Here is a 26,626-nt window from a genome sequence, read left to right as displayed (position 1 = left end):
CCTCTCCTCCTCCTCTCTGATCCTCTCCTCTCTCCTCCTCCTCCTCCTCCTCCTCCTCCTCCTCTCTCTCCTTCATCCCATTCATCCTCCTTCTTCTGTTCCCTCCTCCTCCCTCTCCCCCCTCCTCCTCTCTGTTCCCTCTCCTCCTCCTCCCTCCTCTCTCCTCCTTCCTCCCTCCTTCCTCTCCTACCTCATTCCTCCTCCTCCGCCTCTCCTCCTCCTCCTCCCTCTCTCCTCTCTGTTCCCTCCCCTCCTCCTCCTCTCTGTTCCTCCTCCTCCTCCTCTCTCTGTTCCCTCCCCCCTCTCCTCCTCCTCTCTGATCCCTCTCCTCCTCCTCCTCCTCCTCCTCCTCCCTCTCCTCCTCCTCTCTGTTCCCTCCCCCTCTCCTCCTCCTCTCTGATCCCTCTCCTCCTCCTCCTCCTCCTCCTCCCCCTCTCCTCCTCCTCTCTGTCCCCTCTCCTCCTCCAGAACCAAAGTGAACGGCTTTGACAGGGATGGCCCCCTGCACCTGGAGACCTCCAGTAAGAGACTCTGTACGATCAGCCCGGCAGGCCAACGGTTCAGCCCCTCCACGGTCTCTCCTATCAACCTAACGGCCTGGCCCATGGACACCCCACGCCGCCCCCCTCCCCCGCCCCCACAGCACTACCGGCTGGACGACATGGCCATCACACACCATTACAGAGACTCACCACACTACCGCCATCCCAACCACAACCACCGCGAGCTCAGGGAGAGACCACGGCACTGGGTAAGGACAGGAGGCAGAGAAGGGAGCAGAGGGTTGGAAGGAAGGAAGGAAGGAAGGAAGGAAGGAAGGAAGGAAGGACAGGAAGGAAGGAAGGAAGGAAGGAAGGAAGGAAGGAAGGAAGGAAGGAAGGAAGGAAGAAGGAAGGAAGGAAGGAAGAAGGAAGGAAGGAAGGAAGGAAGGAAGGGGGAGGGATGGGAAGAAAGAGGAGGAAAAGGAATTTTGAGGAGCACAGAGAGGAGTGGGAAGGGACAGAGGGAGGACTGAGAAGGAGAGGGAAAGGACAGAGGGAGGACTGAGAAGGAGAGGAGAAGGGGATGACAGAGGGAAGGGACTGAGGAAGGAGAGCAGGAGAGGAAGGGACAGAGGGAGGACTGAGCAGGAGAGGGAAGGGACAGAGGGAGGACTGAGCAGGAGAGGGGAAGGGAGCAGAAGGGAGGACTGAGCAGGAGAGGGAAGGGACAGAGGGAGGACTGAGCAGGAGAGGGAAGGGACAGAGGGAGGACTGAGCAGGAGAGGGAAGGGACAGAGGGAGGACTGAGCAGGAGAGGGAAGGACAGAGGGAGGACTGAGCAGGAGAGGGAAGGGACAGAGGGAGGACTGAGTAGGAGAGGGAAGGGACAGAGGGAGGACTGAGCAGGAGAGGGAAGGGACAGAGGGAGGACTGAGGGTGAAAGACATGCTGACTAGACCATGTGGTGATTTGTTCATCCACACCAGATGCAATCGAGACACGCAGGTTGAAATATCAAAAGGAACTCTAAACAAACTATATTAATTTGGGGACCAGTTCGAAATGCATGAAATGTTCATGGCCATTTAGCTAGCTTGCTGTTGCTAGGGACTTTAGTCCTGGATATAAACATTGGGTTGTTATTTTACCTGAAATGCACAAGGTCCTCTACTCTGACAATTAATCCACAGATAAAAGGGTTAACAGAGTTTGTTTCTAGTAATCTCTCCTCCTTCAGTCTGCTTCTTCTTCTGTGGACTTTATATGGCGGTTGGCAACCAACGTTAAGGTGCATTACCACCGAATGGACTGGAGGACCTCAGTTCAGCTTTCAATCACCCACGTGGGTATATTCTCCTACAAACCAATGAGATGGCGGCACGTGGGGTATATACTCCTACAAACCAATGAGATGGCGGCACGTGGGGTATTTACTCCTAAAAAAACTATGAGGAGATGGGAGAGGCGTGACTTGCAGCGCGTCAAGCATCACAAATAGAACCAAGTTGTATTTTAGCGCCTGGCTATGCAGAAGCTCGTTGGCGCGGTGAGCAGTGTGACTGAATAACATGTATGTTTATTTTGCACCGCTCGCACATGTAACGCGTGTGGTCAGCATGTGAGGAGCACAGAGGAGAGAGAGGAATGGAGGGTGAAGGAGTTATCCCTGAAGCCAACACAGAGCAGCAAGAAGAACTGTCCATCTTCCCCCTGATGCTAGGACAGCAGAGTCCCTGTCCATCTTCCCCCTGAGGCTAGGACAGCAGAGTCCCTGTCCATCTTCCCCCTGATGCTAGGACAGCAGAGTCCCTGTCCATCTTCCCCCTGATGCTAGGACAGCAGAGTCCCTGTCCATCTTCCCCCTGAGGCTAGGACAGCAGAGTCCCTGTCCATCTTCCCCCTGAGGCTAGGACAGCAGAGTCCCTGTCCATCTTCCCCCTGATGCTAGGACAGGCAGAGTCCCTGTCCATCTTCCCCCTGATGCTAGGACAGCAGAGTCCCTGTCCATCTTCCCCCTGATGCTAGGACAGCAGAGTCACTGTCCATCTTCCCCCTGATGCTAGGACAGCAGAGTCCTGTCCATCTTCCCCCTGATGCTAGGACAGCAGAGTCCCTGTCCATCTTCCCCCTGATGCTAGGACAGCAGAGTCCCTGTCCATCTTCCCCCTGATGCTAGGACAGCAGAGTCCATCTTCCAAACCATCTGAAACCCTGAAAACTACCTCTTCAAATAGTACTTTAAATAATCCCCGTCCTCAGCTCGGAAACATGTACTAACTATGACTGCTATGTAGTTGTCCCACCTAGCTATATTAAGATGAATGCACTAACTCTAAGTCGCTCTGGATAAGAGCATCTGCTAAATCACTATGAGTTAGGATCGGAGATTGAGGGAAGGAGGGAGAGAGGGGGATGGAGGGAGGGAAGGAGGGAGGGAGGGAGATTGAGGGATGGAGGGAGGGATGGAGGGAGATTGAGGGATGGAGGGAGGGGAAGGAGGGAGGGAGATTGAGGGATGGAAGGATGGAGGGAAGGAGGGAGATTGAGGGAGGGAGGGAGATTGAGGGATGGAGGGAGAGAGGGAGATTGAGGGATGGAGGGAGAGAGGGAGATTGAGGGATGGAGGGAGGGAGGAGGGAGATTGAGGGATGGAGGGAGAGAGGGAGATTGAGGGATGGAGGGAAGGAGGGAGGGAGATTGAGGGAAGGAGGGAGGGAGGTTGTCAGCCAGGGAGCTAATGAATGATGGACAAACCTGGGAGGACCAAAAGGAAGGAAGGAGCACACTCCCTAATTCCACAGAGAACAAAGACACTGTTATAATCTGGAATTAAACTGATGCTTTTTTCTTGGCCGCGCCCAAAAGTAGTGCACTATATATAGGGAATAGGGTGCAATAGGGCTCTGGTCTAAAGTAGTGCACTATATAGGGAATAGGGTGCAATAGGGCTCTGGTCTAAAGTAGTGCATTATATAGGGAATAGGGTGCAATAGGGCTCTGGTCTAAAGTAGTGCACTATATATAGAGAATAGGGTGCAATAGGGCTCTGGTCTAAAGTAGTGCACTATATATAGGGAATGGAGGGGACAGTGGAGAGAGGATGGAGGGGACAGTGGAGAGAGGATGGAGGGAAGAGTGAAGAGAGGATGGAGGGGACAGTGGAGAAGGATGGAGGGGACAGTGGAGACAGGATGGAGGGAACAGTGGAGAAAGGATGGAGGGGACAGTGGAGAGAGGTGGAGGGGACAGTGGAGAGAGGATGGAGGGAACAGTGGAGAGAGGATGGAGGGGATGGAGGGGACAGTGGAGGAGAGGATGGAGGGAAACAGTGGAGAGAGGATGGAGGGGACAGTGGGGAGAGGATGGAGGGGACAGTGGAGACAGGATGGAGGGGACAGTGGAGAAAGGATGGAGGGGACAGTGGAGAGAGGATGGAGGGGACAGTGGAGAGAGGATGGAGAGAGGATGGAGGGAACAGTGGAGAGAGGATGGAGGGAACAGTGGAGAGAGGATGGAGGGGGGACAGTGGAGAGAGGATGGAGGGGACAGTGGAGAGAGGATGGAGGGGACAGTGGAGACAGGATGGAGGGGACAGTGGAGAGAGGATGGAGGGGACAGTGGAGAGAGGATGGAGGGGACAGTGGAGAGAGGGATGGAGGGAACAGTGGAGAGAGGATGGAGGGGATGGAGGGGACAGTGGAGAGAGGATGGAGGGAACAGTGGAGAGAGGATGGAGGGGACAGTGGGAGAGGATGGAGGGGACAGTGGAGACAGGATGGAGGGGACAGTGGGAGAGGATGGAGGGGACAGTGGAGACAGGATGGAGGGGACAGTGGAGACAGGATGGAGGGGACAGTGGAGAGAGATGGAGGGACAGTGGAGAGAGGATGGAGGGAACAGTGGAGAGAGGATGGAGGGATGGAGGGACCAGTGGAGAGAGGATGGAGGGAACAGGGGAGAGAGGATGGGGGGACAGTGGGGAGAGGATGGAGGGGACAGTGGAGACAGGATGGAGGGACAGTGGAGACAGGATGGACGGGACAGTGGAGAGAGGGATGGAGGGACAGTGGAGAGAGGATGGAGAGAGGATGGAGGGAACAGTGGAGAGAGGATGGAGGGGAACAGTGGAGAGAGGATGGATGGGACAGTGGAGAGAGGATGGAGGGGACAGTGGACGAGAGGATGGAGGGGACAGTGGAGACAGGATGGAGGGGACAGTTGGAGAGAGGAGGATGGAGGGACAGTGGAGAGGGATGGAGGGGACCAGTGAGAGAGGATGGAGGGAACAGTGGAGAGAGGATGGAGGGGATGGAGGGGACAGTGGAGAGAGGATGGAGGACAGTGGAGAGAGGATGGAGGGACAGTGGGAGGATGGAGGGGACAGTGGAGACAGGATGGAGGGGACAGTGGAGAGAGGATGGAGGGGACAGTGGAGAGAGGATGGAGGGGACAGTGGAGAGAGGATGAGGGGAACAGTGGAGAGAGGATGGAGGGGATGGAGGGGACAGTGGAGGATGAGGATGGAGGGAACAGGGGAGAGAGGATGGAGGGGACATCGGTGAGAGGATGGGAGGGTACAGTGGAGACAGGATGGAGGGGACAGTGGAGACAGGATGGAGGGGACAGTGGAGAGAGGATGGAGGGGACAGTGGAGAGGATGGAGGGGACAGTGGAGAGAGGATGGAGGGGACAGTGGAGAGAGGATGGAGAGAGGATGGAGGGAACAGTGGAGAGAGGATGGAGGGAACAGTGGAGAGAGGATGGAGGGGACAGTGGAGAGAGGATGGAGGGGACAGTGGAGACAGGATGGAAGGGACAGTGGAGAGAGGATGGAGGGGACAGTGGAGAGAGGATGGACGGGGACAGTGGAGAGAGGATGGAGGGGGACAGTGGAGAGAGGATGGAGGGACAGGGAGAGAGGATGGAGGGGACAGTGGAGAGAGGATGGAGGTGGACAGTGGAGAGAGGATGGAGGGAACAGTGGTCATTGTATCTTGTTCCACAGACTTTGACTATCAATCTCTCTCTCTCTCCTCTCTCTCTCTCTCTCTCTCTCTCTCTCTCCCTCTCTCTCTCTCCCCCCTCCTCTCCTGTTTGATGAAGGAATGCACGGGGCTCGTCAGGAAGAGGTGATCGACCACCGGTTGACAGACAGAGAATGGGGGGAGGAATGGAAGCACCTTGACCATGTAAGAAAAGTAATAACATTTTTATTACTATACCAACTGTGTCTGTACCTGTACCTGTACCTGTACCTGTACCTGTACCTGTATCTGTACCTGTACCTGTATCTGTACCTGTACCTGTATCTGTACCTGTACCTGTACCTGTATCTGTATCTGTACCTGTACCTGTACCTGTATCTGTACCTGTATCTGTACCTGTATCTGTATCTATACCTGTATCTGTACCTGTATCTGTACCTGTATCTGTACCTATACCTGTATCTGTACCTGTACCTGTATCTGTACCTGTATCTGTACCTATACCTGTATCTGTACCTGTATCTGTACCTGTTTCTGTACCTGTACCTGTGTCTGTACCTGTGTCTGTACCTGTACCTGTGTCTGTACCTGTACATGTATCTGTACCTGTACCCCTACCTGTACCTGTATCTGTATCTGTACCTGTATCTGTACCTGTACCTGTACCTGTACCTGTATCTGTACCTGTACCTGTACCTGTACCTGTACCTGTATCTGTACCTGTATCTGTACCTATACCTGTAACTGTATCTTTACCTGTACCCCTACCTGTATCTGTATCTGTACCCGTACCTGTACCCATACCTGTACCTGTACTTGTACCCCTACCTGTACCCATACCTGTACCTGTACCCATACCTGTACCTGTACCCCTACCTGTATCTGTATCTGTACCCGTACCTGTACCCATACCTGTACCCATACCTGTACCTGTACCTGTATCTGTATCTGTACCTGTATCTGTTCCTGTATCTGTACCTGTACCTGTACCTGTAGCTGTACCTGTATCTGTATCTGTACCTGTATCTGTACCTGTATCTGTACCTGTACCTGTATCTGTACCTGTATCTGTACCTGTATCTGTACCTGTACCCATACCTGTACCTGTATCTGTACCTGTACCTGTATCTGTACCTGTACATGTACCTTCCTCGTGATACAGTACCTATCCCCTGATACAGTACCTTCCCCCTGATACAGTACTTCCCCCCTGATACAGTACCTATCCCCTGATACAGTACTTTCCCCCTGATACAGTACCTATCCCCTGATACAGTACCTATCCCCTGATACAGTACTTTCCCCCTGATACAGTACCTATCCCCTGATACAGTACCTATCCCCTGATACAGTACCTATCCCCTGATACAGTACCTTCCTCATTATACAGTACCTATCCCCTGATACAGTACCTTCCCCCTGATACAGTACTTCCCCCCTGATACAGTACCTATCCCCTGATACAGTACTTTCCCCCTGATACAGTACCTATCCCCTGATACAGTACCTATCCCCTGATACAGTACTTTCCCCCTGATACAGTACCTATCCCCTGATACAGTAATTTCATCCTGATACAGTACCTATCCCCTGATACAGTAATTTCATCCTGATACAGTACCTATCCCCTAATACAGTTCCTATCCCCTGATACAATACCTTCCCCCTGATACAATACCTTCCCCCTGATACAGTACCTTCCTCCTGATACAATACCTTCCCCCTGATACAGTACCTTCCCCCTGATACAGTACCTTCCCCCTGATACAGTACCTTCCCCTGATACAGTACCTATCCCGTGATACAGTACCTTCCTCCTGATACACTACCTATCCCCTGATACAGTACCTTCCTCATGATACAGTACCTTCGTCATGATACAGTACCTTCCTCATGATACAGTACCTTCCCCCTGATACAATACCTCACCCCTGATACAGTACCTCACCCCTGATACAGTACCTTCCCCCTGATACAATACCTCACCCCTGATACGATACCTCACCCCTGATACAGTACCTTCCTCCTGATACAGTAACTTCCCCCTCCTCAGCTGCTGAACCGATACACAACTAGTATCTGGTTATGATTATAGAACACATTGTCTGTGGTTCTAGTTATGAATATAGAACATATTGTCTGTGGTGTCTGTGGTGCTTCACTCAGCGCCTTCCCCCTCCTCAGCTGCTGAACTGCATCATGGACATGGTGGAGAAGACGAGGCGTTCTCTCACCGTGCTGCGGCGCTTGCCAGGAGGCCGACAGGGAGGAGCTTAACTACTGGATCAGACGATACAGCGATGCGGACGACCTGAAGAAAGGAGCCAGCAGGACCCAGAGCAGACAGCACAGTCCTACAGGACAGGACGACCTCACTACAGGTATAACTATCTACATTATAGTATAGTACCAGTTAACAGAAAGCCTCACTAACCCTACTCAGTTACCTTTTACTGTTGGTTGTCTGTCTACTAGTTGACTGGGCTGTGTGTCTGTCTACTAGTTGACTGGGCTGTGTGTCTGTCTACTGGTTGACTGGGCTGTGTGTCTGTCTACTAGTTGACTGGGCTGTGTGTCTGTCTACTAGTTGACTGGGCTGTGTGTCTGTCTACTGGTTGACTGGGCTGTGTGTCTGTCTACTAGTTGACTGGGCTGTGTGTCTGTCTACTGGTTGACTGGGCTGTGTGTCTGTCTACCTGTTGAATGGGCTGTGTGTCTGTCTACAAGTTGACTGGGCTGTGTGTCTGTCTACTAGTTGACTGGGCTGTGTGTCTGTCTACAAGTTGACTGGGCTGTGTGTCTGTCTATTAGTTGACTGGGCTGTGTGTCTGTCTACTGGTTGACTGGGCTGTGTGTCTGTCTACTAGTGTACTGGGCTATGTGTCTGTCTACTAGTTGACTGGGCTGTGTGTCTGTCTACTGGTTGACTGGGCTGTGTGTCTGTCTACTAGTTGACTGGGCTGTGTGTCTGTCTACTAGTTGACTGGGCTGTGTGTCTGTCTACTAGTTGACTGGGCTGTGTGTCTGTCTACTGGTTGACTGGGCTGTGTGTCTGTCTACCTGTTGAATGGGCTGTGTGTCTGTCTACAAGTTGACTGGGCTGTGTGTCTGTCTACTAGTTGACTGGGCTGTGTGTCTGTCTACAAGTTGACTGGGCTGTGTGTCTGTCTATTAGTTGACTGGGCTGTGTGTCTGTCTACTGGTTGACTGGGCTGTGTGTCTGTCTACTAGTGTACTGGGCTATGTGTCTGTCTACTAGTTGACTGGGCTGTGTGTCTGTCTACTGGTTGACTGGGCTGTGTGTCTGTCTACTAGTTGACTGGGCTGTGTGTCTGTCTACTAGTTGACTGGGCTGTGTGTCTGTCTACTAGTTGACTGGGCTGTGTGTCAGTCTATTAGTGGACTGGGCTGTGTGTCTGTCTACTAGTTGACTGGGCTGTGTGTCTGTCTACTAGTTGACTGGGCTGTGTGTCTGTCTACTAGTTGACTGGGCTGTGTGTCTGTCTACTAGTTGACTGGGCTGTGTGTCTGTCTACTAGTTGACTGGGCTGTGTGTCTGTCTATTAGTTGACTGGGCTGTGTGTCTGTCTACTGGTTGACTGGGCTGTGTGTCTGTCTACTAGTTGACTGGGCTGTGTGTCTATCTACTAGTTGACTGGGCTGTGTGTCTGTCTACTAGTTGACTGGGCTGTGTGTCTGTCTATTAGTCGACTGGGCTGTGTGTCTGTCTACTGGTTGACTGGGCTGTGTGTCTGTCTACTAGTTGACTGGGCTGTGTGTCTGTCTTCCAGAGATTCACCAGGAGATTCTCAACAGACCAATGACGACCGGATACGTACCTGAAGAGATCTGGAAGAAAGCCGGTGAGCTTCTCCAGACACTAAAAGGGTTATTTGGCTGTCCCCATAGGTGAACCCTTTGAAGAACCCTGTTTTGGTTCCAGGTAGAACCCATTTGGTACGAGGTAGAACCCTTTTGAGTTCCTTGTTGAACCTTTTACATAGAGTTTTCTACATGGAACCAAAAAGGGTTCTACCTGGAACCAAAAAGAGATATTCTATGTGGACAGTCAAAGAACCCTATTGGAACCCTTTATTCTTAGAGTGTATGAATAAATCACACAAATGATTTTAAATGACAATGAATTAGATTGGTATCATCTTCAAAATACATGATCTATTTCTTCCGCTGTGAATAATCCGTTCTGTTTGAGAGTGTTAGGCTCACTAGCATATTGATCCAGTGGAGACGTACCGGGCCGTCGAATGTATTTACCCCGTTCTGATTGGCTCTATTTTTTGCATATTTTGACTCCAACCAAACACTTCCTGTAGTTGTTGATCAGTCTCTCACGTCGCTGTGGAGGAATTTTGGCCCCCTCTTCCAGCTTTAACCCACTCTTCCAGCTTTAACCTTCCATGCAGAACTGCTGTAACTAGCGACATTTGCGTTTGGTTGGACTCATGGCAGCTAAAGGTGGACTGATCAACTACAGGAAGTGTTTGGTTGGAGTCATTGCAGCTAAAGGTGGACTGATCAACTACAGGAAGTGTTTGGTTGGAGTCATTGCAGCTAAAGGTGGACTGATCAACTACAGGAAGTGTTTGGTTGGAGTCATGGCAGCTAAAGGTGGACTGATCAACTACAGGAAATGTTTGGTTGGAGTCAATGCAGCTAAAGGTGGACTGATCAACCACAGGAAGTGGTTGGTTAGAGTCATTGCAGCTAAAGGTGGACTGATCAACCACAGGAAGTGGTTGGTTGGAGTCATGGCAGCTAAAGGTGGACTGATCAACTACAGGTTGTGGTTGGTTGGAGTCATGGCAGCTAAAGGTGGACTGATCAACCACAGGAAGTGGTTGGTTGGAGTCATGGCAGCTAAAGGTGGACTGATCAACTACAGGAAGTGGTTGGTCGGAGTCATGGCAGCTAAAGGTGGACTGATCAACCACAGGAAGTGGTTGGTTGGAGTCATGGCAGCTAAAGGTGGACTGATCAACCACAGGAAGTGGTTGGTTGGCGTCATGGCAGCTAAAGGTGGACTGATCAACCACAGGAAGTGGTTGGTTGGAGTCATGGCAGCTAAAGGTGGCACAACCAGTTATGGAGTGTAAGGGGGAAATTCGTTTTTTCACACAGAGGCATTGTATGTAAGTATGTCATTGTTGTGTTATTTGTTCACTCAGGTTCCCTTTATCTAAAATGTGGTTTTGGTTGAAGATCTGATTTGATTCAGTATCAAACATTTGCAAAAGTAGAGAAATTTAGAAAGGAGGCAAATCCTTTTTCACGGCCCTGTGATTCCTGTAGAGGATTTTATACAACGGAGGACCGGCAACCAACACATCTGTTGGAGCGGAGTTAAACGTTTACAGTCCGTAATAAACATTCAGACACCAGACACACACACGCCATGCACAATGTCCTCCTCCTCCCCTCCTCCTCCTCCCCTCCTCCTCTGCTCCTCCTCCCCTCCTCCTCCACCTGCTCCTCCTCCTCTTTCCTCCTCCTCCTCTTTCCTCCTCCTCCTCTCCTCCTCCCCCTCCTCCTCTGCTGTGCTGTTGGGAGCACAATAGAAATGCATAATTTAAATATAAATTGCCTGATTTGCATACACAATTAGTCAAGTTACAACCTTGATGTAGGCAACAAAAAAAGCCTCCGTCTCGCTCCTGACGTTAAATTTACCACCCACATGTTTAAGGTTTGAGAACGTGCCAACACCAAATGAGCTGAAAGTGTATCTTTTACATTTGAATTTCAAATAAATATACAAGGGATGACCTGATAAATTACCTCATATGGAATACACACGAAAAGCCAAAACAAAAGCATCAAATGTTTGGATCTTCGTGTCGACAACTCGTCTATATCAAACGCAGAAATCATCCGTGCAATTTATATTCCAATGATGTATGCATGTGCTGTAAAACCCAGACATCACGCACCTTCTCTCTAGTGGATCAAACCAATTAAACATCACACAACTACTTCCTTTTTTTAAAAGAGTCATTAGTCTTGCATATGGAAAGTAATTAGACAATAATAAACCTACAGTGAAAATTAGCTCACTGCTGATCATTGTTTATGAAAAGTCTTCTTCATAAAGCCTGATATAAGATACCTAGTGAGAAATACAAGGTAAGAGTCAAGGTCTGCTAGGATACTCCATGTATCATCCCTCATGATGCCATCTATTTTATGAGGTGCACCAGTCCTTCCTGCAGCAAAGCACACCCACAACATGATGCTGCCACCTCATGCTTCACAGTTGGGATGGTGTTCTTTGGCTTGCAAGCCTCCCCCTTTTTCCTCCTAACATAATGATGGTCATTATGGCCAAACAGTTCTATTTTTGTTTCATCAGACCAGAAGACATTTCTCCAAAAAGTATGATATTTGTCCCCATGTGCAGTTGCAAACCGTAGTCAGGCTTTTTTAAGGCGGTTTTGGAGCAGTGGGATTCATCTGGGATTGATTTGTACTTTTCGCACCAGAGTACGTTCATCTCTAGGAGACAGTCTCCTTCTTGAGTGGTATGACGGCTGCATGGTCCCATGGTGTTTGTACTTGCGTACTATTTTTTGTTCAGATGAACGTGGTACCTTCAGGCATTTGGAAATTGCTCCCAAGGATAAACCAGACTTGTGGAGGTCTATAATTTTTTTTCTGAGGTTTTGGCTGATTTCTTTTGATTTTCCCATGATGTCAAGCAAAGAGGCACTGAGTTTGAAGGTAGGCCTTAAAAAACATCCACAGGTACACCTCCAAATTACTCAAATTATGTAAATTTGCCTATCAGAATCACGTTCTGCAACTGCTTCATGGTTTGAACGATGTGTGTAATTCCTGTCCATACGATACAGTATAATACAATACAGTAATACAGTTCACACTCAAAAAGATTAGCCTACTGGAGATAGTTTCATATATTTACCCAAGAGAGCATATAGCTAGCTACAGTGGGGAGAACAAGTATTTGATACACTGCCGATTTTGCAGGTTTTCCTACTTACAAAGCATGTAGAGGTCTGTAATTTATATCATAGGTACACTTCAACTGTGAGAGACAGAATCTAAAACAAAAATCCAGAAAATCACATTGTATGATTTTTATGTAATTAATTTGCATTTCATTGCATGACATAAGTATTTGATCACCTACCAATCAGTAAGAATTCCAGCTCTCACAGACCTGTTAGTTTTTATTTAAGAAGCCCCCCTATTCTCCACTCATTACCTGTATTAATTGCACCTGTTTGAACTTGTTTCCTGTATAAAAGACACCTGTCCACACACTCAATCAAACAGACTCCAACCTCTCCACAATGGCCAAGACCAGAGAGCTGTGTAAGGACATCAGGGATAAAATTGTAGACCTGCATAAGGCTGGGATGGGCTACAGGACAATAGGCAAGTAGCTTGGTGAGAAGGCAACAACTGTTGGTGCAATTATTAGAAAATGGAAGAAGTTCAAGATGACGGTCAATCACCCTCAGTTTGGGGCTCCATGCAAGATCTCACCTCGTGGGGCATCAATGATCATGAGGAAGTTGAGGGATCAGCCCAGAACTACACAGCAGAACCTGGTCAATGACCTGAAGAGAGCTGGGACCACAGTCTCAAAGAAAACCATTAGTAACACACTACGTCGTAATGGATTAAAATCCTGCAGTGCACGCAAGGTCCCCCTGCTCAAGCCAGCGCATGTCCAGGCTCATCTGAAGTTTGCCAATGACCATCTGGATGATCCAGAGGATGAATGGGAGAAGGTCATGTGGTCTGATGAGATAAAAATTGAGCTTTTTGGTCTAAACTCCACTCGCCGTGTTTGGAAGAAGAAGAAGGATGAGTACAACCCCAAGAACACCATCGCAACCATGAAGCATGGAGGTAGAAACATTAAATGTATTTAATGTAGGGCGCATTACATGTCTTTTAATGTAGGGCTCATTAAATGTCTTTCATGTAGGGCTCATTAAATGTATTTAATGTAGGGCTCATTAAATGTCTTTAATGTAGGGCTTATTAAATGTCTTTCATGTAGGGCTCATTAAATGTCTTTAATATAGGGCTCCATTAAATGTCTTTAATGTAGGGCTCATTAAATGTCTTTAATGTAGGGCTCATTAAATGTCTTTAATAATGTAGTGCTCATTAAATGTCTTTAATATAGGGCTCATTGAATGTCTTTAATAATGTAGTGCTCATTAAATGTCTTTAATATAGGGCTCCATTAAATGTCTTTAATGTAGGGCTCATTAAATGTCTTTAATAATGTAGTGCTCATTAAATGTCTTTAATGTAGGGCTCATTGAATGTCTTTAATAATGTAGTGCTCATTAAATGTCTTTAATAATGTAGTGCTCATTAAATGTCTTTAATGTAGGGCTCATTGAATGTCTTTAATAATGTAGTGCTCATTAAATGTCTTTAATATAGGGCTCATTAAATGTCTTTAATATAGGGCTCATTGAATGTCTTTAATAATGTAGGGCTCATTAAATGTCTTTAATATAGGGCTCATTGAATGTCTTTAATAATGTAGGGCTCATTAAATGTCTTTAATATAGGGCTCATTGAATGTCTTTAATAATGTAGGGCTCATTAAATGTCTTTAATATAGGGCTCATTAAATGTCTTTAATATAGGGCTCATTAAATGTCTTTAATAATGTAGTGCTCATTAAATGTCTTTAATGTAGGGCTCATTAAATGTCTTTAATAATGTAGTGCTCATTAAATGTCTTTAATATAGGGCTCATTAAATGTCTTTAATATAGGGCTCATTGAATGTCTTTAATAATGTAGGGCTCATTAAATGTCTTTAATATAGGGCTCATTAAATGTCTTTAATATAGGGCTCATTAAATGTCTTTAATATAGGGCTCATTGAATGTCTTTAATATAGGGCTCATTAAATGTCTTTAATATAGGGCTCATTAAATGTCTTTAATATAGGGCTCATTAAATATCTTTAATATAGGGCTCATTAAATGTCTTTAATATAGGGCTCATTGAATGTCTTTAATATAGGGCTCATTAAATGTCTTTAATATAGGGCTCATTAAATGTCTTTAATATAGGGCTCATTGAATGTCTTTAATATAGGGCTCATTGAATGTCTTTAATATAGGGCTCATTGAATGTCTTTAATATAGGGCTCATTAAATGTCTTTAATATAGGGCTCATTAAATGTCTTTAATATAGGGCTCATTAAATGTCTTTAATATAGGGCTCATTAAATGTCTTTAATAATGTAGTGCTCATTAAATGTCTTTAATGTAGGGCTCATTAAATGTCTTTAATAATGTAGTGCTCATTAAATGTCTTTAATATAGGGCTCATTAAATGTCTTTAATATAGGGCTCATTGAATGTCTTTAATAATGTAGGGCTCATTAAATGTCTTTAATATAGGGCTCATTAAATGTCTTTAATATAGGGCTCATTGAATGTCTTTAATATAGGGCTCATTAAATGTCTTTAATATAGGGCTCATTAAATGTCTTTAATATAGGGCTCATTAAATGTCTTTAATATAGGGCTCATTAAATGTCTTTAATATAGGGCTCATTGAATGCCTTTAATATAGGGCTCATTGAATGTCTTTAATATAGGGCTCATTAAATGTCTTTAATATAGGGCTCATTGAATGTCTTTAATATAGGGCTCATTAAATGTCTTTAATATAGTGCTCATTAAATGTCTTTAATATAGGGCTCATTAAATGTCTTTAATATAGGGCTCATTGAATGTCTTTAATATAGGGCTCATTAAATGTCTTTAATAATGTAGGGCTCATTAAATGTCTTTAATATAGGGCTCATTAAATGTCTTTAATAATGTAGGGCTCATTAAATGTCTTTAATATAGGGCTCATTGAATGTCTTTAATATAGGGCTCATTAAATGTCTTTAATATAGGGCTCATTGAATGTCTTTAATATAGGGCTCATTAAATGTCTTTAATATAGGGCTCATTAAATGTCTTTAATATAGGGCTCATTAAATGTCTTTAATGTAGGGCTCATTAAATGTCTTTAATAATATAGGGCTCATTGAATGTCTTTAATATAGGGCTCATTGAATGTCTTTAATATAGGGCTCATTGAATGTCTTTAATATAGGGCTCATTGAATGTCTTTAATATAGGGCTCATTGAATGTCTTTAATATAGGGCTCATTAAATGTCTTTAATAATATAGGGCTCATTAAATGTCTTTAATATAGGGCTCATTAAATGTCTTTAATATAGGGCTCATTAAATGTCTTTAATATAGTGCTCATTAAATGTCTTTAATATAGGGCTCATTAAATGTCTTTAATATAGGGCTCATTAAATGTCTTTAATATAGGGCTCATTAAATGTCTTTAATATAGGGCTCATTAAATGTCTTTAATATAGTGCTCATTAAATGTCTTTAATATAGGGCTCATTAAATGTCTTTAATATAGGGCTCATTAAATGTCTTTAATATAGGGCTCATTAAATGTCTTTAATATAGGGCTCATTAAATGTCTTTAATATAGGGCTCATTAAATGTCTTTAATATAGGGCTCATTAAATGTCTTTAATATAGGGCTCATTAAATGTCTTTAATATAGGGCTCATTAAATGTCTTTAATATAGTGCTCATTAAATGTCTTTAATATAGGGCTCATTAAATGTCTTTAATATAGGGCTCATTAAATGTCTTTAATATAGGGCTCATTAAATGTCTTTAATATAGGGCTCATTAAATGTCTTTAATATAGGGCTCATTAAATGTCTTTAATATAGGGCTCATTAAATGTCTTTAATATAGGGCTCATTAAATGTCTTTAATATAGGGCTCATTAAATGTCTTTAATATAGGGCTCATTAAATGTCTTTAATATAGGGCTCATTAAATGTCTTTAATATAGGGCTCATTAAATGTCTTTAATATAGGGCTCATTAAATGTCTTTAATAATATAGGGCTCATTGAATGTCTTTAATATAGGGCTCATTGAATGTCTTTAATAATATAGGGCTCATTAAATGTCTTTAATAATATAGGGCTCATTGAATGTCTTTAATATAGGGCTCATTAAATGTCTTTAATAATATAGGGCTCATTAAATGTCTTTAATATAGGGCTCATTAAATGTCTTTAATGTAGGGCTCATTAAATGTCTTTAATATAGGGCTCATTAAATGTCTTTAATATAGGGCTCATTAAATGTCTTTAATATAGGGCTCATTGAATGTCTTTAATAATGTAGTGCTCATTAAATGTCTTTAATATAGGGCTCATTAAATGTCTTTAATATAGGGCTCATTGAATGTCTTTAATATAGGGCTCATTAAATGTCTTTAATATAGTGCTCATTAAATGTCTTTAATATAGGGCTCATTAAATGTCTTTAATATAGGGCTCATTAAATGTCTTTAATATAGGGCTCATTGAATGTCTTTAATATAGGGCTCATTAAATGTCTTTAATATAGGGCTCATTAAATGTCTTTAATATAGGGCTCATTAAATGTCTTTAATATAGGGCTCATTAAATGTCTTTAATATAGGGCTCATTAAATGTCTTTAATATAGGGCTCATTAAATGTCTTTAATATAGGGCTCATTAAATGTCTTTAATATAGGGCTCATTAAATGTCTTTAATATAGGGCTCATTAAATGTCTTTAATAATGTAGTGCTCATTAAATGTCTTTAATATAGTGCTCATTAAATGTCTTTAATATAGGGCTCATTAAATGTCTTTAATATAGGGCTCATTAAATGTCTTTAATATAGGGCTCATTAAATGTCTTTAATGTAGGGCTCATTAAATGTCTTTAATATAGGGCTCATTAAATGTCTTTAATATAGGGCTCATTAAATGTCTTTAATATAGGGCTCATTAAATGTCTTTAATATAGGGCTCATTAAATGTCTTTAATATAGGGCTCATTAAATGTCTTTAATATAGGGCTCATTAAATGTCTTTAATAATATAGGGCTCATTGAATGTCTTTAATATAGGGCTCATTGAATGTCTTTAATAATATAGGGCTCATTAAATGTCTTTAATAATATAGGGCTCATTGAATGTCTTTAATATAGGGCTCATTAAATGTCTTTAATAATATAGGGCTCATTAAATGTCTTTAATATAGGGCTCATTAAATGTCTTTAATGTAGGGCTCATTAAATGTCTTTAATATAGGGCTCATTAAATGTCTTTAATATAGGGCTCATTAAATGTCTTTAATATAGGGCTCATTGAATGTCTTTAATAATGTAGTGCTCATTAAATGTCTTTAATATAGGGCTCATTAAATGTCTTTAATATAGGGCTCATTGAATGTCTTTAATATAGGGCTCATTAAATGTCTTTAATATAGTGCTCATTAAATGTCTTTAATATAGGGCTCATTAAATGTCTTTAATATAGGGCTCATTAAATGTCTTTAATATAGGGCTCATTGAATGTCTTTAATATAGGGCTCATTAAATGTCTTTAATATAGGGCTCATTAAATGTCTTTAATATAGGGCTCATTAAATGTCTTTAATATAGGGCTCATTAAATGTCTTTAATATAGGGCTCATTAAATGTCTTTAATATAGGGCTCATTAAATGTCTTTAATATAGGGCTCATTAAATGTCTTTAATATAGGGCTCATTAAATGTCTTTAATAATGTAGTGCTCATTAAATGTCTTTAATATAGTGCTCATTAAATGTCTTTAATATAGGGCTCATTAAATGTCTTTAATATAGGGCTCATTAAATGTCTTTAATATAGGGCTCATTAAATGTCTTTAATGTAGGGCTCATTAAATGTCTTTAATATAGGGCTCATTAAATGTCTTTAATATAGGGCTCATTAAATGTCTTTAATATAGGGCTCATTAAATGTCTTTAATATAGGGCTCATTAAATGTCTTTAATATAGGGCTCATTAAATGTCTTTAATATAGGGCTCATTAAATGTCTTTAATATAGGGCTCATTAAATGTCTTTAATATAGGGCTCATTAAATGTCTTTAATAATATAGGGCTCATTGAATGTCTTTAATATAGGGCTCATTGAATGTCTTTAATAATATAGGGCTCATTAAATGTCTTTAATAATATAGGGCTCATTGAATGTCTTTAATATAGGGCTCATTAAATGTCTTTAATAATATAGGGCTCATTAAATGTCTTTAATAATATAGGGCTCATTAAATGTCTTTAATGTAGGGCTCATTAAATGTCTTTAATATAGGGCTCATTAAATGTCTTTAATATAGGGCTCATTAAATGTCTTTAATATAGGGCTCATTGAATGTCTTTAATAATGTAGTGCTCATTAAATGTCTTTAATATAGGGCTCATTAAATGTCTTTAATATAGGGCTCATTGAATGTCTTTAATATAGGGCTCATTAAATGTCTTTAATATAGTGCTCATTAAATGTCTTTAATATAGGGCTCATTAAATGTCTTTAATATAGGGCTCATTAAATGTCTTTAATATAGGGCTCATTGAATGTCTTTAATATAGGGCTCATTAAATGTCTTTAATATAGGGCTCATTAAATGTCTTTAATATAGGGCTCATTAAATGTCTTTAATATAGGGCTCATTAAATGTCTTTAATATAGGGCTCATTAAATGTCTTTAATATAGGGCTCATTAAATGTCTTTAATATAGGGCTCATTAAATGTCTTTAATATAGGGCTCATTAAATGTCTTTAATATAGGGCTCATTAAATGTCTTTAATAATGTAGTGCTCATTAAATGTCTTTAATATAGTGCTCATTAAATGTCTTTAATATAGGGCTCATTAAATGTCTTTAATATAGGGCTCATTAAATGTCTTTAATATAGGGCTCATTAAATGTCTTTAATGTAGGGCTCATTAAATGTCTTTAATATAGGGCTCATTAAATGTCTTTAATATAGGGCTCATTAAATGTCTTTAATATAGGGCTCATTAAATGTCTTTAATATAGGGCTCATTAAATGTCTTTAATATAGGGCTCATTAAATGTCTTTAATAATATAGGGCTCATTAAATGTCTTTAATAATATAGGGCTCATTAAATGTCTTTAATAATATAGGGCTCATTAAATTTCCGATCAAATCCAGACAGGCGTATTTATATGTTATATATATATGTATATTCATATGCTTGTGGATGACACTTCCGGTCATTATAGTGTTTAAGGGGATTATTTATTTAGATTTATTTCCCCTTTATTTAACAAGGTAAGCTAGTTGAGAACACCTTTATTTAACCAGGTAGGCTAGTTGAGAACACCTTTATTTAACCAGGTAGGCTAGTTGAGAACACCTTTATTTAACCAGGTAGGCTAGTTGAGAACACCTTTATTTAACCAGGTAGGCTAGTTGAGAACACCTTTATTTAACCAGGTAGGCTAGTTGAGAACACCTTTATTTAACCAGGTAGGCTAGTTGAGAACACCTTTATTTAACCAGGTAGGCTAGTTGAGAACACCTTTATTTAACCAGGTAAGCTAGTTGAGAACACCTTTATTTAACCAGGTAGGCTAGTTGAGAACACCTTTATTTAACCAGGTAGGCTAGTTGAGAACACCTTTATTTAACCAGGTAGGCTAGTTGAGAACACCTTTATTTAACCAGGTAGGCTAGTTGAGAACACCTTTATTTAACCAGGTAGGCTAGTTGAGAACACCTTTATTTAACCAGGTAAGCTAGTTGAGAACACCTTTATTTAACCAGGTAGGCTAGTTGAGAACACCTTTATTTAACCAGGTAGGCTAGTTGAGAACACCTTTATTTAACCAGGTAGGCTAGTTGAGAACACCTTTATTTAACCAGGTAGGCTAGTTGAGAACAAGTTCTCATTTGCAACTGCGACCTGGCCAAGATAAAGCGTAGCAGTTCGACACATACAACAACAACAGAGTTACACATGGAATAAACAAAACATACAGTCAATAATACAGTAGAACAAAAGAAAACAAAAAGTCTATATACAGTGAGTGCAAATGAGGTAAGTTAAGGAAATAAATAGGCCGTGGTGGCGAAGTAATTACAATATAGCAATTAAACACTGGAATGGTAGATCGGCAGAAGATGAATGTGCAAGTAGAGATACTGGGGTGCAAAGGAGCAAGATAAATAAATAAATACAGTATGGGGATGAGGTAGATAGATAGATGGGCTATTTACAGATGGGCTATGTACAGGTACAGTGATCTGTGAGCTGCTCTGACAGCTGGTGCTTAAAGCTAGTGAGGGTGATATGAGTCTCCAGCCTCAGAGATTTTTGCAGTTCGTTCCAGTCATTGGCAGCAGAGAACTGGAATGAAAGACGACCAAAGGAGGAATTGCTTTTGGGGGTGACCAGTGAGATATACCTGCTGGAGCGCGTGCTACGAGTGGGTGCTGCTATGGTGACCAGTGAGATATACCTGCTGGAGCGCGTGCTACAGGTGGGTGATGCTATGGTGACCAGTGAGATATACCTGCTGGAGCGCGTGCTACAGGTGGGTGATGCTATGGTGACCAGTGAGATATACCTGCTGGAGCGCGTGCTACGAGTGGGTGCTGCTATGGTGACCAGTGAGATATACCTGCTGGAGCGCGTGCTACAGGTGGGTGATGCTATGGTGACCAGTGAGATATACCTGCTGGAGCGCGTGCTACGAGTGGGTGCTGCTATGGTGACCAGTGAGCTGAGATAAGGTGGCGCTTCACCTTGCAGAGACTTGTAGATAACTTGTAGCCAGTGAGTTTGGCGACGAGTATGAAGCGAGGGCCAACCAACGAGAGCGTACAGGTCACAATGGTGGGTTGTGTATGGGGCTTTGGTGACAAAACGGATGGCACTGTGATAGACTGCAGGGTTAGGGTTAAGGAGTAGGAGGGTAGGTTAGGGTTAAGGGGTTAGGGTTAGGGGGGTAGTTGGCTGATTGGGTCCTTGATGATATCTCTGAATGTGTTTCAGAAGAGGCTGTGAATGAGGTGAAGCGCCAGGCCATGTCAGAGCTCCAGAAGGCGGTGTCAGAGGCGGAGAGGAAGGCCCATCAGATGATCAGCTCAGAACGGTCCAAGATGGAGCGTACGGTGGCAGAGGCCAAGAGACAGGCAGCGGAGGACGCACTGACTGTCATCAACCAGCAGGAGGACTCCAGCGAGGTAGGACACTTTATTGATCTACTATCTACCAGAATGGCTGTATTATTGATTTATTATACCAGAATGTATTTATTATTGATTTATTATACCACAATGTATTTATTATACCAGAGAAGACACTAAACGGGATATTGCCTACATCAGTCCCAAGAGGAGACACTAAACGGGATATTGCCTACATCAGTCCCAAGAGGAGACACTAAACGGGATATTGCCTACATCAGTCCCAAGAGGAGACACTAAACGGGATATTGCCTACATCAGTCCCAAGAGGAGACACTAAACAGGATATTGCCTACATCAGTCCCAAGGGGAGACACTAAACAGGATATTGCCTACATCAGTCCCAAGAGGAGACACTAAACAGGATATTGCCTACATCAGTCCCAAGAGGAGACACTAAACAGGATATTGCCTACATCAGTCCCAAGAGGAGACACTAAACAGGATATTGCCTACATCAGTCCCAAGAGGAGACACTAAACAGGATATTGCCTACATCAGTCCCAAGAGGAGACACTAAACAGGATATTGCCTACATCAGTCCCAAGGGGAGACGGCCACACAAGAGTATTTCGTTCTCTCTTTCGCTCTCTTCCCCTTTCCCCCAGATTAGCCTCTCTGTGTGTTTGGAAAGGTGGTACCAATTCTGCCATGTATTATAGAGGGAGGGACCTCTGATTTACTCATCACTATGTGGAGGGACCGCTGATTTACTCATCACTATGTGGAGGGACCGCTGATTTACTCATCACTATGTGGAGGGACTGCTGATTTACTCATCACTATGTGGAGGGACTGCTGATTTACTCATCACTATGTGGAGGGACCGCTGATTTACTCATCATTATGTGGAGGGACTGCTGATTTACTAATAATGTTGTCTTCATGCACATTCATTTAAGACTCATTTGCCTGCTGTGAAATCCTGTGAAGGGCAAAATACTATTTATTTTCCTATACTGATAAATCATGTTCTTAATAAAAGGTCTTTAAATAATGTTTTCCTATTACAAAGCACACACAGTATTCAAATGATTCAAATCCCAAATTGTACTAATTCCTCTCTCTCTCTGTGTAGAGTTGTTGGAACTGCGGGAGGAAGGCGAGCGAGACCTGCAGCGGCTGTAACACAGCGCGCTACTGCGGCTCCTTCTGCCAGCACAAGGACTGGGAGAAACACCACCATGTGTGTGGCCAGACCCTCCAGGCCTCCAAGGCAGCCCAGCAGCAGGGTACAGAGACCTCTGCTCCCATCAGCTCCTCCACTACGCCCTCTAGTGGAGGAGGCAGCCCAGCCGGAACCCCGCCCATCGCCACACCCCGCTCCGGCACCCCAGGAACCCCCTGTACGCTGGAAACCACGCCGCACTAAACCGGGGGGCCATCCGGGGAGCCGTCGGAAACTCCCAGTAGCACAACATGACTGGCTCACTTGATGCTAAATGCTAAGGCGCTAACGCTATAACAAGAGATGTAGACCTATCTTGGAGTAGTAGAGGCTCCACACGAGACAGGAGGTTTATACATGTAGATCAGTCACATTGACTTGCCATGATTAACAAAGAACACACACATTTTTTATTTGTTTTAATTATTATTATTATTGTTGTTGTTGTTGTTGTTATCAATGCCCTTATTGTTGCTATTGTTATTAGCGTCCGTTGTCGGCCGTTTGTTGTTGTGGTTGTTGTTGTTTATTGCTATTCTTTCATTCCTTTTTTTCATGTAAATATGGAGATAGAAAGTGAGTGGATAACAGCAGTGAAACTCCACACAAATACATCTGACATCCCCTTTGTTGAGTTCTGTTTTCTAAAACCTTTGTTGTTTTCCTCTATTACCTGGGATATATGATATAAAACCAGTTGACCTCATTAAGACACCAAACAACATGCCAATGGATTATTACTACAACACAAACACTGTGCAAAAAGCTGAAGCCAACTCTCTTATTATGGGAACACCACAAATACAAAGAACAGACAGACGGACAGACTGACAGGCAGACGGACAGACAGACGGACAGACAGACAGACAGACAGACAGACAGACGGACGGACAGACTGACAGAGAAACAGACAGACAAACAGACAGGTGGATGGTATCTGCGGGTTACAAACAGACAGACAGGTGGATGGTATCTGCGGGTTACAAACAGACAGACAGGTGGATGGTATCTGCGGGTGACCGACAGACAGACAGACAGACAGAGGGACTGTATCTGCCAGCAGCAAGGTGCAGATATGGAACAGACTGTAAAGGAACCACAGCTGTTCCTCGTGACTAGTAATAATATCCAGGTCAGTGGACTGACAAAGATGTCTCCCTCCCTGAGGGATGGAAGAGCAAGGAGCCATACAAATTACCAACCCTGGATACCAAGATATAACTAATACCTGACCCCTGGATACCAAGATATAACTAATACCTGACCCCTGGATACCAAGATATAACTAACACCTGACCCCTGGATACCAAGATATACCAAGATAGAACTATGACCTGACTGCAGTACATGGAAAGAAGGACTGCACTTCCTATCTCTCTGTTCCGAACCAGGAAGTGAACAGAATGTGAGGTTATTAACCTGCGACGGAGCTCATCAGCATGACAACCACCGGCAAACAAAGAAGAGATTACCTATGAATCAGTGAGAGAAAACAGTTGTACACTGAACTGAACTCTACTCTCTCTCTGTCCTGTCCAACTCCTCCATCTCCTCTGAACTCAACTCTAGTCTCGCTCTGTCCAACTCCTCCATCTCCTCTGAACTCAACTCTAGTCTCTCTCTGTCCAACTCCTCCATCTCCTCTGAACCAACTCTACTCTCTCTCTGTCCTGTCCAACTCCTCCATCTCCTCTGAACCAACTCTACTCTCTCTCTGTCCTGCCCAACTCCTCGATCTCCTCTGAACCAACTCTACTCTCTCTCTGTCCTGTCCTACTCCTCCATCTCCTCTGAACCAACTCTACTCTCTCTCTGTCCTGTCCAACTCCTCCATCTCCTCTGAACCAACTCTACTCTCTCTCTGTCCTGTCCAACTCCTCCATCTCCTCTGAACCAACTCTACTCTCTCTCTCTGTCCAACTCCTCCATCTCCTCTGAACCAACTCTACTCTCTCTCTGTCCAACTCCTCCATCTCCTCTGAACCAACTCTACTCTCTCTCTGTCCAACTCCTCCATCTCCTCTGAACCAACTCTACTCTCTCTCTCTGTCCAACTCCTCCATCTCCTCTGAACCAACTCTACTCTCTCTCTGTCCAACTCCTCCATCTCCTCTGAACCAACTCTACTCTCTCTCTGTCCAACTCCTCCATCTCCTCTGAACCAACTCTACTCTCTCTCTGTCCAACTCCTCCATCTCCTCTGAACCAACTCTACTCTCTCTCTGTCCAACTCCTCCATCTCCTCTGAACCAACTCTACTCTCTCTATGTCCAACTCCTCCATCTCCTCTGAACCAACTCTACTCTCTCTCTCTGTCCTGTCCAACTCCTCCATCTCCTCTGAACCAACTCTACTATCTCTGTCCTGTCCAACTCCTCCATCTCCTCTGAACCAACTCTACTCTCTCTCTGTCCTGTCCAACTCCTCCATCTCCTCTGAACCAACTCTACTCTCTCTCTGTCCTGTCCAATTCCTCCATCTCCTCTGAACCAACTCTACTCTCTCTCTCTGTCCAACTCCTCCATCTCCTCTGAACCAACTCTACTCTCTCTCTGTCCAACTCCTCCATCTCCTCTGAACCAACTCTACTCTCTCTCTGTCCAACTCCTCCATCTCCTCTGAACCAACTCTACTCTCTCTCTGTCCAACTCCTCCATCTCCTCTGAACCAACTCTACTCTCTCTCTGTCCAACTCCTCCATCTCCTCTGAACCAACTCTACTCTCTCTCTGTCCAACTCCTCCATCTCCTCTGAACCAACTCTACTCTCTCTATGTCCTGTCCAACTCCTCCATCTCCTCTAAACCAACTCTGTCCTCAACTCCAGACACCGCCTACCAACATGTTTCTTGTTATTTTTCCTTTGTATATGTGATGGTGTTTAACACTTCTGACCTGTACCATCTCCAATGTTTATTGAATGTGTTGGACAGTTGTGACGATGTATATTACTTTAACCAACCACAACTTCAGTCCCCTCCTCTTTCTAGCAAAAAGAGAGAGAAAGAATCATGTTTCTGAGCTGTTTCCTGTCTCCTGTGTGTATGTGTCAGTGGTAGTTACCTCCTAGTACTTTTAAAGAAGGACGTTTGTCCGAGAAGAAAAGACACAAGCTATCTCCTCAGAGCTGCTACTCTGCTACTCTACGACTGGTTCCGATCTCTTCTGAGAACTAGCATGTTTCACGGAATGCTAACCTAAATGTTTTGTACCAGGGACCTACATCGATGTTTTTGCACTGTCACAAATGTTATTTTGGCATGCTTCTTTTGGCAAATGTTTTTCCAGTGTAGAGCCATAATTTACACGTTTTTCTACATGTGTACTGGTAGTGCTAGCGTATCTGTGTCTTTTCGTTTCTGTAAAGCAGAAAGTGTAGCTAAATAACTTATTGTTAATACCGTTTTATTACTGAGCATAAATAACAAGAGGTCATGAATAACTTTTCTTTCAATAGCCACAGACACCTTACTGGACGGTGTATTTTGTTTTGTTCGTTTTATTTGTTACAACAACAACAAACAAACAAACAAACAAACAAACAAACAAAGAAAGAAAAATAATGAAAGAAAACATTAGAAAATACTAGAAAACTAACTTTCCAAATGTAGAAGGAGCTTTAACACAGTCGAGCTCTCAGAACCAGTACTGTTACAGAAGAATTCATCGTAAACCCTGAAGACTGCCAAAGACAGACACAGAAACTGTGTCCCAAATGGCATCCTATTCCTGACTAGTGCACGACTAGTGAAAAGTAGTGCACTGTATAGGGAAAATAGGGTGTTATTTCAGACAACGAAGAAACAACCAAAATCCTGGATCCTGAAGATTTTTTAAAAGAGGTTCACATGA

General features: G+C 43.5%; 1 protein-coding gene across 1 annotated transcript in view; it reads left to right on the top strand.

The window, feature by feature from the left end:
• Positions 1–23,683, top strand: part of LOC109884585 (protein CBFA2T1) — a 71,132-nt gene extending 47,449 nt beyond the window's left edge. Inside the window, 10 exon segments of the mRNA XM_031789142.1 lie at positions 469–566; positions 569–621; positions 623–744; positions 1,439–1,446; positions 5,586–5,671; positions 7,652–7,714; positions 7,716–7,848; positions 9,259–9,330; positions 21,414–21,604; positions 22,686–23,683. Coding sequence (XP_031645002.1) covers positions 469–566; positions 569–621; positions 623–744; positions 1,439–1,446; positions 5,586–5,671; positions 7,652–7,714; positions 7,716–7,848; positions 9,259–9,330; positions 21,414–21,604; positions 22,686–22,979 — 1,120 coding nt within the window. The 3' untranslated portion in view covers positions 22,980–23,683.
• Positions 23,684–26,626: the final 2,943 nt, after the last annotated feature.

The sequence above is a fragment of the Oncorhynchus kisutch genome, linkage group LG14 (genome assembly GCF_002021735.2).
Source record: "Oncorhynchus kisutch isolate 150728-3 linkage group LG14, Okis_V2, whole genome shotgun sequence".
Taxonomy (NCBI): Eukaryota; Metazoa; Chordata; class Actinopteri; order Salmoniformes; family Salmonidae; genus Oncorhynchus; species Oncorhynchus kisutch.
Note: the sequence above shows the minus strand (reverse complement) of the source record. Positions and strands in the feature narration are given on the sequence as shown.